The sequence below is a fragment of the Vanessa tameamea genome, chromosome 2 (genome assembly GCF_037043105.1).
Source record: "Vanessa tameamea isolate UH-Manoa-2023 chromosome 2, ilVanTame1 primary haplotype, whole genome shotgun sequence".
Taxonomy (NCBI): Eukaryota; Metazoa; Arthropoda; class Insecta; order Lepidoptera; family Nymphalidae; genus Vanessa; species Vanessa tameamea.
This window is the reverse complement of record NC_087310.1, coordinates 3928777-3945457: the sequence shown is the minus strand read 5'-3', so window position 1 is coordinate 3945457 and position 16681 is coordinate 3928777. Positions and strand designations below refer to the sequence as shown.

Genomic DNA, 16681 nt, shown 5'->3' with positions numbered 1-16681 from the left:
TCCGTTCAGCCGTTCTGGCGTGATTGAGTAACAAATATCCGTCCATCTAAACTTTCGCATTAATGATATTAATAATAACACAGACAAGTAAAATAAGGTAAGCGTTTCCAACTTAAACGCTTATCATAATCATTATAACACAACTTCAATTTTGGACCTTAAGAACACCGGAGACAGTCTTTAAGTGTCCATTTTTTTCTCACTTTTAGGAACAAAAGAGCATTTCTAGAAGATCTCCTTTTCAAATAATTCAGTTTTATCGACCACACTGCTCTAGTGTGGATTCAATTGCTTTTACAGTTACATGATCGTGATACCCGATTAAGATTCAATACATACAATTGGCGATCATCTCTTCTAAACGATAAAAAAAGTTAAACGATTTTTTATGACGTTGTTTCTATATACTTGGATGAATATAAGTTTCTATCTATGGAATTACGTGAAGTGGAAACATACTCTCCCTGTTCAACGAGGGAGTTGCTGAATTTTTCATATACTTACTTACCCTCATTTGCTATGGGATTTAAACCGGCGAGTAATAAAAATCTGCCTTTATAACTACGCACGGGTAATTCACTGGAATATGTTATGGGAATGTCTGATTTTCTAAACGTGAGATATTGCTGTATAATATTTTTATGTACAATAAAAGAAATTATTTTATATATATATATATATATTATGTATTCTACGTACATTACCCAAAGTACAATGTAGTGTCAAGTTCTGCTGTTAATCTCTGTTTCAAGCTCAGCTTATCATCTTGTATGCAAATTAACTTTTAGCGTGATCGGGTTTCCTGCTCTTGCAAATTGGGGATTAATTAATTAGAAACGTGTAAATAGTCACGTTTCTAATTAATTAATCCCCAATTTGGAATAGTGTTTTGTATTTAATTGAACAGAATCCTTTTTTATTAAATATTATCTGTGTTCAAAATAGTAGCTCACGTAAGCGTCCCACGCCTGGGAAATGGCTTTCTTTCATCTCAAGAATCTTTGGGGCTTATTTCGCACCGTATGCGAGATGATTACGAGCTCATTAAAGCCTTGTGCTTACCGAGATTTAACCAGCGATCTTTCGTTAAAATCACACGATCTATTCACCGCGCCCACTCGGCCCATATACATTTTATATATCTTTAAATGAATAGAAACCATGATGCAACGTGTTAATAAGCCTACAGTATTTACGAGCGACTGAGGTAAATTAATTGTTTTAATTTTTTCAATGGCCATGTTCCAGAACATATCCGATGGAGATATAAATAATTTGTATATGAAAAAATGTATCTACATTATCATACTTTCGGGAACGTGTTTTTTTTTTTGAGTTTTATTTTTATTATTAGTTTTATATATATTATTATTAATCTTACTTACAAATATAAAGTTATTTGAGATAGTAAACTAATTTACACATTATTACGTCCAATACCTGTCCATCCATTTAAATAACAGCCTGAAAATTTTCGACTGTAAGCCAAAGTGCTTTTGTCCAGTTCGTGTTATGTATTTTATACTCTGTGCAATATATATGGAAAAAATAGAGTAACGGATATTTTAAGGCTATTCAATTAGATATTTCGAGCTATCTAAACAAAGCTTCAAATTAGTCCAAAGTGCTAATAATTAACTACTTAAGCGATTGAGCGAACCTATTCTAGCTATATATAACATATTAAAAATATAGTATGCGACAAAAATATATAAATATTGCTGTAGGAAGTTTACGATATAGCTTTGTATATATAAAAATGCGTTACTCGTGAACATTGATTCTCTTTCTGTATATTGATTTAATATTTAAAAGAAAAAGACGGAGTATTGTTTAACTAATCACATAACGTACCTAATATAAGTTTATATACGAATATATTTATAGAATAACAAAAGCGTAAAGATGAGCGTAATTTCAGTCGAAACTGTATATAGAGATGTTTTTGATCTATTCTAGAGCCTAGATAAACCTTAAGCTTCAGTATTAACACCTAAGATATAAGATTATATATCGGTTTAGCCCTATGTAACACTACAACTTATATAGAACGCATCTTGTTTTTATTCCCTGATGGTGTATAATTTGACAGAATGGCACAAATAACTTTTTTTGATTTTTATATATTTTAACATTTATCTATGACAAACATACTGCTTGTTTTCTTTTAATTATTATAATAACGATGTACATGAACATACATACATGTACGAGTACATTCTGTATATATCAGTGTGTCTGTAAATAATAACGCACACCCTGTATCATATATAAAACATATTCGTTAAACCTATCTTACATTACACGTAATAATATAATAGACTCAACTGGTATTAAGCCACAGTGATGAAACGTGTTGCAAACGGTCAGAATCAACTTCGTATGCTTAGACAAATTTAATTAACCGAATCTCTGACAAGAACGTCCTTCGTTCACGTTGGAGGCAAACATAGATAGAGATATAGGCTAATTTTCTATTAAAATGCAATAGGAAATAATTTTACACCTTTGTCGTATTAACAATTATGTAATAAAATAAATACAGTTATAGGCGGCCACGTAAAATACCCTTATTTAAGTAGATTCCTAGGTAGGTAAGTATATCACTCAAAACTTATAAGGATCTAAGTTTATCATATTTCGGTACGGACCAATAACAAACTATTAGGTTTCTCAGTACCAACCCGGAGTCTAAAAATTAGCAGTGTTTACACTCTCATTCCTTGGAAAGAACATAAGCTGTAAAGCAGACCACAGAACATTTTTTATGATATCGAACCGGTTTCTTTTTTTTTCGATCTCATCGGAATAACCACTGAGAAACCAGAGGTAACCTCTCCGTCTCTTCGGTGGGCTCCACATGTTCGCTGTCATGCTACCGTGACGGAGGCACAGAACATGCCTCAACTCTTGGTTACGGTTTAGTTGTAATTCCAACTAATTACGACGGTACATAGAGGTCTACACAGGCTTATGCTCAAAGAAGGTATTTCCCGCTCAGTTGACTTCTTGACTATTTAATCATCATCATAAATATATCGATATATATTTTTTTAACTCGCAAGACTCCAACGACACTGGTACAAACCAAGCTTTAAGTTTTGTAATAGTATTTCGATTTTTTACTCATCTAGAAAAGCTAAGATGTTATATAAAATAGGAACAGTTACGAATTGACTGCCTCGTTGATCCAGATTAAAGCCCTACAAATAAAATAAAAAAGTTCAAAGAATAAATAATCCATACCAGATATGAGCTTCCATTGCAGGTACATATGTGTACCTAACGTAAAACATTAATAAAGCACTCAGTCTGAATATGGATTACGTAGGCTACACTTTGCAACTCAGTTAAACGTAGTAAAATATAGTCAAATACCGCATTCAAATATATACATATAATAAATTTCATTGAACTAATTAGTGAGATAGTTATGAAAACTGATATTCGTGTTTCTTCTCTAGAGTCTCTTTACCGAACCCAATTAAATCTAGTCCGTAATTATAAAACTTTACTGTTAAAGGAGCAACTTCGTATTTTGCTGACTTGATAAGATCAGTACGTTTCGTATAATTTATTATAATTAATTAGTATAATTTATATTTATATAAAGACAGGCGGACTATCTGATGGTATGCGTTAAATTTTGCCCATTGACATTGGTGCCGTATGATATATTAATTAATCCTTACATTTTCAATGCGCTTCCAACCTAAGATGTTATGTCCATTGTGTCTCGAGTTACACTGGTTCAATCATCCTTCAAACTGTAACACGCAAACTAAGTATTGTCGCTTGGCGATAAATAATATGATGAATGGGCGGGACAGGCGGGCTTGCACTAAGCCCTACTACCAATGTTTTGCTTAAGTTTATTGACATTGAATAGAACACGTGAACCTACCACACAGGCTGACAGATAGTCCATTTCTTGAGAAAGGTAACATATTATACAACTTCACGATACAACCCATAGAGGATATAGAGGCGGAGCAGTGACGTTTAACGAACATTAAGCTGCTCGGAACAGCAAGTTGTATTATAAAAGACTCAATAATATCACGCTATGGTGACTGCGTAAACGTTTTCCGGAACCGTCTCTAGACAGTTTCAGAAATTGAAGTCATTCATTCTCTTACTAAACATTTTCGCTAAAGGTTGGAGATATATATATTTTTTATTTTCGTCCCTCGGATGTTCTACAATAAAGAACGATACAATCAATTACTTACGTTTAAATATTTTTAACATGTAATTTTCTTAAACGTACACAAGTCGTTTGTTTTCTTTCAATTTATTGATCAAATAAGGTTGGACGCCATTTTAAGCGAACGCATCTGATTGGCATTTATTTTCGGAGTAAAACAATTACTTTTTATTTATATTTATATAATTGTGTAATACGTATCAGTTTTTATTTTGTTACTTTAATAGTTTTATTTATTTATTTATTTAATTGGATAACATACAGCCGTTGATAAACAAAAATAACAAATACTTAATAACTATTAGGCCAATAACAGTTCTCACATATAACATTAAAGAGACTGAGAATAGGATAATAAATGAATATATTTATATTAATATATTTTTATAGTGTGAAAAAACCTTATTTTTTATTATTGCTTATTATTAAATACAATAAATGTAGGTAAATACATCGCAGTCACATCAAATAAGTAAGCTTAGTTATCCATTTAAGCTGTACCAATAGAACAAGGAGATTAGAGATAGTGTACGGTTAATTAATCCCTCGGATATAGGGTCCCATTATCAGAATGGTAAATACCTCCACTGGTCGCAATGCAGGCACACAATCTGTTAGAACTGACACTAACTGAATTATTAATAGAGTATAAGATTATATCTTATATTAGTTTATTTTATAAAAGTCTATACATTTATTTGTCTCTGTTAGACCCTGTTATTATTATAAATATATATTATTTATATTTATATTATAAAAGGCGAGCCTATACATTAGATGTAACTATTTCTCTTAGAAAGCCGAGGTGGCCCTGTGGTTAGAACGCGTGCATCTTATCGATGATTGCGTATTCAAAACCATACAAGCAATTTGTGTTTGAAATTCATCTCGTACTCGGCGATAAAGGAAAACATCGTAATCAGAACCTGCATTTGTCTAATTTCAACGAAATTCTGCCACATGTGTATCCCCACCAACCCGCATTGAAGCACCGTGGTAGTATGCTCCAAACCTTCTCCTCAAAGGGAGAGGAGACCTTAGCCCAGCAGTGTTGTTACTGTAATTATTTCTCTACATGGGCCTTATTATTATTACGCCTAGAAATATTCGCACAGGAAATGAGATAATAGAATGATAAAAAATAATGTCAAACTCACTTAGTGAATCTAGTATAACAATATTATTAATAACAAAATATTAAATAAAACTTTATAATACTTAAAAGATAAAATTTTAATAATAAACAACAATGTTATTGTTGTTTTAACTGATAAAAATAGTTTCATAAAAGTCTTAAAACTTCAACTTAAAGATTAGTTTCAGAGCATCATACATCTCAGTTCACCCTCGCGACCTTTCAATGTCTTTCCGCTAGATGGAATCACTTTGACATGAAGTAGCAACAAAAATTGCCTTCGCAAAATTGCTTGAAGCGTCTATACCAGTTTTTCGATAACCATTGACGTTATTATCCACTTCTCGGCTGCCCGAGAACCGAGAAATAGTTTATATTGACATTTTGATGACGTCACGTATATAAAGTCCAATATACTTATTCAAGTGACACACATAGATGCGCAGGAATAGATAACGTTTAATAAAATGATAATATTTTAAACGTGGAAGCTAATTTATTTAAAATGTTTTAACTTTTTTTCTTTTTAATCTACGTTTATTTTTTATACTTAGACTAGGTCAAGGATGTAAGCTGGAGTAAGTCAAATAATTATAACTAGGTTATAATTATCTTAGTTTTAAATAAGATCTAATTAACGTGAAGCCGAACAACGGCGTGACCTAAATCAAATATTTTTTGTACGTACTTGATGTATTTAAAAAAATAATAAAGTTTAGAGACTTATTAGAAACTGGATTAGAGTATATCGCGATAGATTTTGGAGTAGGCGTTGTGATACATTTATCTATTCAGAGTAAATAATACGCACTGATGTTTATATATAATTATATATAAACATCAGTGCGTATAATATAAAATAAACATCGGTTTATTTCTTGTATTTCCAATTTGAATGTTATTTTAATTAAATAAATATATTTTGTCGAAGCATTGAAAATAATAGTGGCAATCTAATCTCATACCAATTAACCGAAACCCGTTTGTATTCTCTCGAATATTCTGAACAATGTTGAAACGGGATGCAAGTATTAGGTCAAATTGTCCCCAAGATGGCTGTATCTTCGAAGTTGAGAGAAATTGTATTACTGGGCCATCCTCGCAAGGCAATGGCGATGAGTGCATTCGTTACCCGAGTGACTGGCAGTGTTGAAGCATACTTTAACATAGCACATGCTATCTACGTGCTTTCTAGCTATAGTTTGGACAAATAAATGTGGGTAAATGCTGCTTTAAATAATAATATCTGTACAAGTCTATATTCGTATAAAAAAGATGATTTACTTGTTGGTACAGCTTTGTGCAAACCCGTCTGGTTAGGTAACACCCACTCATCAGATATAGATGTATTGTTGTGTTCCGATTTGAGGGGTGAGTGCGCCAGTGTAACTACAGGCACAAGGGACATAACATCTTTGTTCCCAAGGTTCGTGGCGCAATGGCGATGTAAGGAATGGTTAATACTTCTTACAGCGCCATTCTCTATGGGCGGTGGTGACAATCAGGCGTCCCATATGCTCGTCCACCAACTTATACTTTGAAAAGAAGGGATTTTGTATGAACACACCAGCCACATTATCGCTTGATTTGAAAACATACATATATTTTACGTTAACCCGTATATTAGAGAGGTATAGGTCGGAGTATGTCATGAATACATTATATGACATCACACTGCGCTCCACCGGGGTAGAGCAGTAATTTTAACGCAGGGGAAGTGGCGTGGAGCAGCTAGTCAGATTAGAAAAATCGATCAAGAGCGAGTCGAACTCGCTTGAAGGGATCATGATATTACAATTAAAAGAAAAAATCCCGTATTGTTCTTAATAGAAGCATGGAGCAAAAGTATAAAGGAATGTTCATATAAAATAAAAACGGACAAACTCACACTGGATGCAGAAATAGCGTTAATTAAGAAAGGAAATAAAACCAAGTTGTAATTTGTTACATTTACTTAAACCATTTATTTTATTGTTCCTCAAATTGTGCGAAATATTACTCAATCGGTTGAGTAAATCTAGATTACCTATCAATTACCGAATTGGTCACGTACCTAAATATTAAGTTAAATAAAAACATGTTAATAAACATCAAATTTTTGAAGATAATTTAGGGGGTAAATTTTGTCAGATCATACGAAATATTTATTATATATATATATAATAAATAAATATATAATATATTTCAGCTATAATTCAGTTTTCAAAGAAAATTCTTAAATTATAAATAAAACTGTAGTTTGATATTGAACTTAGTTGAAGTTATTTTCTACAACTATACGTAATTAAATCACAACGAAAGTTAGTATGTAACTTCTGCAGAATTAATTAGTTTCAACAACAATCGTAGATAGATTCATGACTTAGGCGGATGGCATCCGTGACGTCACGCATGAGCATCAACCTTATTAACTTGTCTACATATGTTACGATATAATATCCGTTCCCTGATTATTTTTACTCAAACATCATATAGTGAATTTATGTGTGTTTGAATGTGTATTTTTCAAATTTCTGCTTAAAAATTCTTAACATTTTACCAAAGAAAATACTTTTCGAGGCATACCTACGTAAAGAGTTCATTACAACTTGTATGAGTAGAACAAGAGGAGCGCTTCTTTGGTCTACAACTTTCACAAGCGACGTGTTTCTTCCGCGCTTTTCTTTAAGTATAACTTAGGCATGTAAGTTTTGACAAGAGTAATACAACGTAATATTTAAGTAACAGTGAAACAAAAGTTTGATTGGATCTTAATTACTTTAATGCCACCAAAAATACTCTTTAGGATTATTTATTTCAGAAAATTGAAGAACATCTTATTGTTTGTTGTAAAATACCGTAACTCAATATTTTAAGTTTACCGTTACAAATAGTTTTGCTCTCACTCGTCCGCTTCGGTAAGCGTATATTAAAATCAGCTATTTTTTAATATATATCATATCCCATGCTAAATTCCAGGACATAATCAATTTATACATGGTGTTAGACAAACTATTCACAGTTAGTTTTTTTTAATGACACTTAGTACTTGTATTTTTACAAGAACTAATGTTCAAGTTAAAATATCATTTCCCTATTTTAGTTTTATACTACCTACAATTAAAACAATTGATCAGTATATCTAGTCAAAATAGGAAACAAAACATATAGCTGATATAAATGGGTTAGCATTTATTTAAGGAAATCTTTTGAAGCCCTGTCGGGATTTAGGTTAAGCTTTGGAGTTCCAATCACACGTTTTGGACAGCTGTGGTTTCAATCCGGTGATTGTCCGATTAAGTGACGTGTCGTATCGTATCGTGATGAATTCAAATCTTGGTACAGAAAATAAAATTGTTTAATATTTTTCAATGAGAACAAATTCGTAGTAAACATCGAACCAATTAAAGTGTTTTGGTCTGAATACTGAACAAAACAATTTTATAAATAAATATATTATGTTCAACATTGAAAAATAACTTGAATACTTTCTACTACATGTGTAAACATCAATGTGTAATATCAGAGCGTGATAGGTATATACAACACACACACTTTGACAGAAGCACATAAACTTCGTATATAACAAACAGTGGTGGCGTATTTTGTCTAATAATGAAAACATTTGAAGCAAACGGCTTCACTTTTTAAATTTAAACTTTCGTCTGTGTGCACTCACCTGCTGTAGCGTAATCGTATATCCTCGTGAACGAATCATAGTCGTCGTCATAAATCGAAGCATCGACGTTAATGAAGATAACACAAAACGTAAGCCAAATCACCGCCCACATGGCCATTGTTCTTCACTTAATTGGATCACTATTTAAGTAAGATTAAACATTCACCATATAAAAGCACCATTAGCTGATTAATGATAAAGATTAGTAGTGTGGCTAAAAGAAGTTTGTGGTTGATTCCTTGCTTTCAAGTGACTTAATATGTCGAAGCCAATTTTAAAATACGTCACGATAATTACTTTTATATTCTTGACATGAGCATCGCTGTCATTATTCGCGTACAGTTATTCCATTAATTCGGGTGACGTAGAAGTTAATTGAGTCATACGTAATATTTTCGATACAGTAATGATTTATTTTCTTGCGACTCGTACTATTGCTATATTTTCAAATGATAATCAAAAATCGATCTTATAAAAAATATAGCCTTCCCTTAACATACGTAGAAAAAGGAAAAATATAAGAATATATTTATTCTGTTAAGACTCCCCCAAAAGTCGAAAATGCGAACTAATTATAATTATCGTGAATTAATGATATCAGGAATTATACATGTAAATGCCGTATCATAACATAAAATCATCAAACTAAACCATCACATCGCGTCTGAACAAGCATTACGCGCCAGAAAATTTACTTAAAGGGAATAATCTTACTTTCTTTGTTGTGTTTAGTACAGTCGGTTAGATGTCATTTATTATTCGAGATACGAGGACTGAAACAACTTTATCATGTATTTATATGTATAGAAGATAATCAATTCACCAGAACTTGTAGTTGACGTGGGAGGGTATGAGTTTAAGGGATTTTTTGCTAAACCCAATCATTCATCAAGCAACCAAAAAGCTACTCAGATCTGAATACTCCTTTTAATTTATATTTGTATAATAGACGATACCTGAAACTCTCACGAATTTATGTTAACTTTGCCGATTTAACGAACTCTTTAACAAATTACACCAAATATAAAATAATAATATATATTACTAAGAGTTTAGGTAAAAATTTACTTGGCATATCGATAGATCACAGACTAGTAATAACATTCGTACAAAGAAATGTTTCCGGGAAACAGTAAAAATAACTTCACGTCAAAGCAACGACATAGGGAAAAACAGTCAAATTGTCTTAAATATTCAGATGTTTCATAAAAAGAAGTAAGAGATGTAAATATTAAGAAATTATGAACAAAGGATAGAAACGCCACATTAAGCGAATTCAAATTTTCTCCTCGCACCGACTGTATTCTAATTTTGAGTTAAACGATATTGAATGGAAAGTTTTGGAGAGTTAAGCTGAAAAACTTGTTTCACGAAGTAGGTCTTTCCTTGGGCATCAAATGAGCAAAGTTTTCGACCAAGACTGATTGTATCGACCAGACAGCCTTGTCGTAAAATTGCGATGTTTAATATAAGGATGCCTATAGCAGGCAATTAAAATAAGTTTTTCATTCATCATCGTTTAATATGTAGATCGATGGGACCATCTTGAAAAGTATGATTTTAAATAATGATAACGCCTACATTTCTATCTGAACAGCTGTTTACATTGATATATTCGTTATTTTTCTTTGAGTAAATGTTAAAAAGATTAATCAAATCTACCTCAAAGTCAAAGTATAAAAAATATACGTTTAAATGCAATGTCTCAGAGCTAAACATAGTAAGGAGTTACTGGAAATAAATGTTTAATTTGTGTAACATGATTTACTAGTTATTTATTAAAAGGTACGTCGACATCGAAAATTGAAAAGAACAAAATGAGGTAAATATTAGCACTTCGTCAAAAAAATTTAATGTAATTGCTATAGACAAAGAAAAGAGCACAAGTGGACTTTAGCCTCTAACGAATATATTGAACATACAATAAATTTTGAAATAACATAATACACGTTTCATCTGTTATTCCCATATGATATTTATAAGGCGTTCTGTAAGATATATATATAGTAGAAATACATTAAATACAAGTCACAAAAACAATTATTCATTGTTATGATGGTGCAAACCATTATTTGAATTGTTTTGTTTTTGTTATTTTGTACTATTTCGAGGATACCGCAAACAATTGCAAAAATAGATAAAACGTTTACAATGTAGAGCCAATTGTTATTGGCGATGCTATATATGTAATTTTATGACTCACATTTACGAGTAAAGGATTAAATTTCTCTAAAATAACTGAATAGGTAATATAATTAATAACCCCTGTCAAATTCACACCCATCACGTCTCCTTTTCTCAACCACGCCCAATTTGCTATAAATTCCGATTGAATGGAACCAAGTCGGAACTGGATACCGCAATATCTTGAGATAATTCAACCAGACGAACGGATTCGTGTATAATTTTAAACTCGATTGGAACTTAAATTGTTGTAAAATACAATCTTGTATATACTATTCGAGATTATTATAGCCGTGTATTTATATCTTGATGTGATATAAATTAATAATTGTTTATTTCATGTTTGCCATTTTAAGGTAATATCTCTATCTGTTTTGATTTGAAATTATCAATAATATGACCTGACCATTAAAAACATAATCATCAAAATCGGTTCTTAATCTGCAATGATAACAAAACAAAACCTAATTTCTAACCTTCTTCTTTTGATGTCGGCTATAAGTGATCAAAATTCAACCGTTCTGAATTTAATATGTAGGCGACAGAAATGTGCGTGTACATTTAATTGGTATCTACGTATAATTACGCTTTGACACAAGACAGAGGTCAGTGTGTCGGTTTTAATTAATCTAAAAGATATTTAAATTATGCGGTTCTTGATGTATTTTCGTTTTAAATCGTTTCTTTATTTAAAATAACGTCTATGACTCCAATGATTTGCACTATTAATTTTGTAAGACAAGTTAGCCATTACCATTTGGAATTTCATATTAATAGTAAGTCCGGACTTATGTTTATTTGTTTATCCTTTATTTTATTTATATTACTAGTAAGTATTGGTTCAAGTATTAATAGAAATACATTGAAATATACTTTTAATTGATAATAGTCCAGTCTTAGACTATGACTGTGTGTGTGTCTGTATCTGCACACATCACAACGTTTACATGGTATCAAAATAACTTCAAAAGAACCAACGTTCAGTTTCTTATATATATTTTTATTCCGCAAATTCACAATCTTGCAAGAAACTTAAACAACATTCCTAATGACACAATCTTTTCCAAGTAGAGAAACAAAAACGGCAGTAACATTGCAAGCCGGATAATTCTAAATCGAGAGAAAGCAGCCAATGTTTTGTAAAGTGCTATCTGCCTGTTTCTGAACAATGAGACAGTATACTCCCGTGATAATTGCGGTTCTAGATGGAGCTAGAGTGAGGTACTTTATCAATGGCTTCGCTCGATTTATGAATACTAACTACGAATCTCTATTTGATATTCCGAATTTATGATATTCGTTGATTTAACCTCATTTTAATTTCGGAATTTTGCCTGTGATGATTGATAAATCTGCCGAGGTTTATTAAAGTCGTAAAATATTACGAAATTGACTATTTTTAAATGGACATGTTTTTGTTTTGAGCTCAAATGTATTTATGATTATTATGGATTTTGGACTTCTATATTATTTCATTTTTATTTGCTTCTAAGTAGTTAAGATATCTCTGAAGACATGTAGTGTAGTATAGATTCTTTACATACGTTTTCAAGTCTTGCGACAAAGTGAGCTTGGCTTGGATTTATTAAGAAAGTTGCAAATCTCGTTAAAGCCTATTAACCATATATCTTTTGAGTACTTGTTAATAATAAAGTCCTTACTTTTTCAACTACAGGCGATATTGGAACCCATTTTGGTCTTGTTTTAGCTAAATTAATAATAGGTATTTGCATACATATATAATAAATTATTGTGTCTCTAAATTTGATATTTAATTTACATTTAAAATTTTAAATAAGCTATAAACAATTTTGGCTACATATTGGTTATTTTAAAAGAAAAATAATATGTGATATATTTTTTTAAATAATAAGTAAACAGTAAAAATAAATGTATATATAAAATTATTATAAATAATGAAATCGGTATTCAAAATTTGCTCTCATATTATATACTATTCACAAATACATTAATCATCTTGTTAATATGTAATTTTGTACGCAAGCGTACTGGGTTACCATCAGAGGTGGAAACTGGAGGGTCCGGATCGAAAGCGCGATTTTACGGTTTTTGCAGTGCGTAAGGCCCGCATGCCTACCAAGTAGAGTAGAACGAACCGTACCAGACGCACATTACATTTAACGATTATGGTACATACGACATTTTACTACAATTACCTATTTACAACACAACGAATTTACTTGCGAAGCTCATCCTTAATAATGTGTTCAAATTTTCTACATACCTACTTTTCTCTCCTGTGGTTATCAGCCGATTTTTTTTAGCAGAATTATAATTATCAATATAAAAAAATGGGACTAGGAGAAAAAAAATAGCAAACAAAAGATATTCGAAATAATAAATTCATGTGTTTTTCTCTAATTTTCAACAAGGATTATGGTCAAATATCAACGAATTCTTATTCAACGAATTTAAATGACTTAACGGTGTAATTAACGCATTGATTAAGATAATCTTGAAATTAATTACACAGGGATCAACATCTTAGACTCGGCTAGGATTAGTGGGCGAAGGAAAGATAAACTGTCTGACGCGTGAAAAATTACAGATGGTGTCCGATTGGAAGCTGGCTTGATGTTGAAAAATGATCATAAGATGACGTTTTATAAATAGAGACGATCGATTAACACGTTAAGCTTGAAGCACTGACCTAGTCCGACTATGGGATGCAATATACTTGTATTTTTGTTAATTAATAGAATATCGAACAAATATTGAATATGTTATCGTAAAATATTCGTTTATACTACAGATGTAAAATATATAAGGAAAAGGCTTTTTTTTAATATTTAAAAAAATCGCAATTAAATTAAATGAATATATCAACGAGTATGTTACAAGACACTTTTAATGAAATACAGTTTTTAATAAATGAACGAATGAGTAATGACTAAGAAACAACCACAATTTCACTTCTAACGGCCACAACAAACCTTGAACATGTAATATTGAGAACAGTTTCAGCGTAAGTTAGTAAATACAGACGGACGCGTAAATAATACGGGAACGCGAGCAAGGCGCGGTCGGACGCGCCGAGAGCCTGGACGCGAATGCGGGGGTGACCTACCCACCAGTACCCAGTTTCCCTCCACCCAACCCCCTCCCCGCCACGTCTGATAACCTGCTACTTCGGAAGTCACTAAACTCCTCCATGAATGTCACCCAGGCACCAACAACTGACTTGTGAAAGAAAATGTGATTTTTATTGAAAAGGGGTCGACGTTAAGTTAGCTCTGTATGAAAATCGATGCTTTGTCGTTTGCTTATTAGGTATTACAGAATTAGACCGCGTAGCTTAGTATATATGAAGTTATCTTTGGAGAATGATAAGAGCGTTTTCAAAAGCAAATTGATATTATTGAAACCTCGCCTAGTATACAAATATGTTAATAGGATTATATTGCATCATTTCATAGCACGTTATTATTATTATTATTACATCGTAATTAAAAACATTTAATTTACAGTATAATAAAGAATATGATTATGCTGAATATGATATGTTGTATATGATTACTAAATAAATATGAACAAATCGAGGCATCGCTCGCGTGAAATTCGTACGAGGTGCTTGTTTCGTCGGTATCTCCGGTCCGATCTTCCGATCATCATGTTTCCGCTGCCGAGTTATACCCGTGCCAAATTTAACAGCGATCGGTCGAAGCTTTGAGACTCGAACACTGAAGCAAACTCGCTTGCATAATATATATACAATATAAATAATATATACATATACTTATCACAAATTTTGAAATTGTTCTTAAAGTCGTTTTTTGTTACGAATTATTACATCGAATATTATTTAACGATTAAAGATTCGTCGTTTTGTTGATTATATGACACATAGTGTAATTTTTGAATGTGATTATTGTTTATAACATTACCAATACAAGAGTTTCAAGAGTACCCGTAAATAATATTAGAAGATAGCCCTTTTCCATTAGTTGGTTTAATAATTATTATTCATTTCATGTTAAGTGGTAAAGGAAAACATCGTAAACTTGCATGTGTCAAATAGATGCGAGGCAAGATTTAACATTTGCGTGTAATTCACATACACACACATGCATAGGCATACAGATAAAAAATAAACGTCCTTCTAAAGACTTACATGAACAGGGTATCCTGTAAGGAACAATTGCATTAATGTCATATTCATTTTATCTGTCTGCGCGCTCATCACGCGGTAATCACAAGATAAAGTTTAATGGATCAAACAATTTCAGCGCTGTTTAAGTAAAAAAAATATCCTGTTAAATAAAAGTGTTACTGAAGATGTTCAAATGAATACCAGAGTGTATACTTTCGAAATGTGCGTCCTTTTTAGCTTCCAATACTGTATTAATGTTAATGATTTATTGCATCAGACAGGTTACTACACCTTTGAATACAAATGTAATTCCGTAAACGAAACTCGACTTGAAAGCTGCACATTTTCTTATGGCGTTTGCAACGACATTGCATCAGTCCTGCTATTACGAGCTCCGGTTCTTGTACCGCTAAATTATAAAGCAATTATTATTATACGATTTATATGTTTAATTTTAACCCGTTTCTGTGCCGTTGCGATTTTATAAGGGTGTTAATCAATTTGTTTGAATTTACCTTATAGGTGGAAGTAAAATATCAGTATGATCAGTAATGATCCTTATTACAAGCTATTTGAGATCAAAATTGTCTATCAAGGATTTAGTGAATATATCCTAACTACTATTTCATTCTGTACACTTTTAAAGACGTATATTATTATTGATTTATAAGTATTTGTATAGTTTACTTGAAGTTTAAATCCAAGAAGGATTTATATATTTTTTTCCTTAATGTTATATGTGTAAAATACTTGTTAAAATCTTCATTAGTTGTATAGTTACATGTATATATGTTAGTATTATTTAACTCAATATAATATTATATTATACTTAGCATGTAAGTACTGAGCTTGATACGAGAATCAATTATTGATCTAGCAGTCGAACCAGTCATATGGTTTTGTGGGCAAAGCAATAAGACCACTTTAAATACGAATGATGCAATAAATTAACGAATTAATAATAATATTATTTTACTTATTTTCTTTATTATTGTATTTAAAAAAGTTTGATCAATTTGTCTCAACTACTGTATTTCTAAAATCAATGCATGATATTGATGAGCCTCATCCATTGAGCCAACCACTGGACTAGTTAGAACGCGTGCATCTTAACAGATGATTGCGCGTTCAAATCCAAGCAAGCACCACCGAATTTCCATGCGCTTTATTTTCGTATATAATTAAACTCGTGCTCGGCGGTAAGGGAAAACATCGTGAGGAAACCTGCATGTGTCTAATTTCAATGACTCTGCCTCGTGTATGGCACCAGCACGAACATTCTCCACACACGCTTACAGTCTGCTATTTTATTTTTTTCATCCATCATCACGATGATGATTTTGAAGACGCAATCATCGGCTGAGATTGACGTAGACTAACCAGTGA

General features: G+C 31.8%; 1 protein-coding gene across 20 annotated transcripts in view; it reads right to left on the bottom strand.

The window, feature by feature from the left end:
* The window catches only part of LOC113399771 (low-density lipoprotein receptor-like), a 223744-nt gene that overhangs the window by 26312 nt on the left and 180751 nt on the right, over positions 1-16681 (bottom strand). For 5 of the 20 annotated variants that reach the window (XM_026639006.2, XM_064215048.1, XM_064215054.1 and 2 more), the window contains exons 1-2: positions 14139-14253; positions 9001-9185 (exon numbers count right to left, since the gene is read on the bottom strand). The exons of 12 other annotated variants lie outside the window; for them this stretch is intronic. In XM_026639006.2, the coding sequence (XP_026494791.2) occupies positions 9001-9118 (118 nt within the window). In that variant the 5' untranslated portion in view covers positions 9119-9185; positions 14139-14253. Of the gene's footprint in view, positions 1-9000; positions 9215-14138; positions 14254-16681 lie in introns of those variants that run through there. 3 more of the 20 variants (XM_064215042.1, XM_064215044.1, XM_064215043.1) reach the window with 3 other exon arrangements.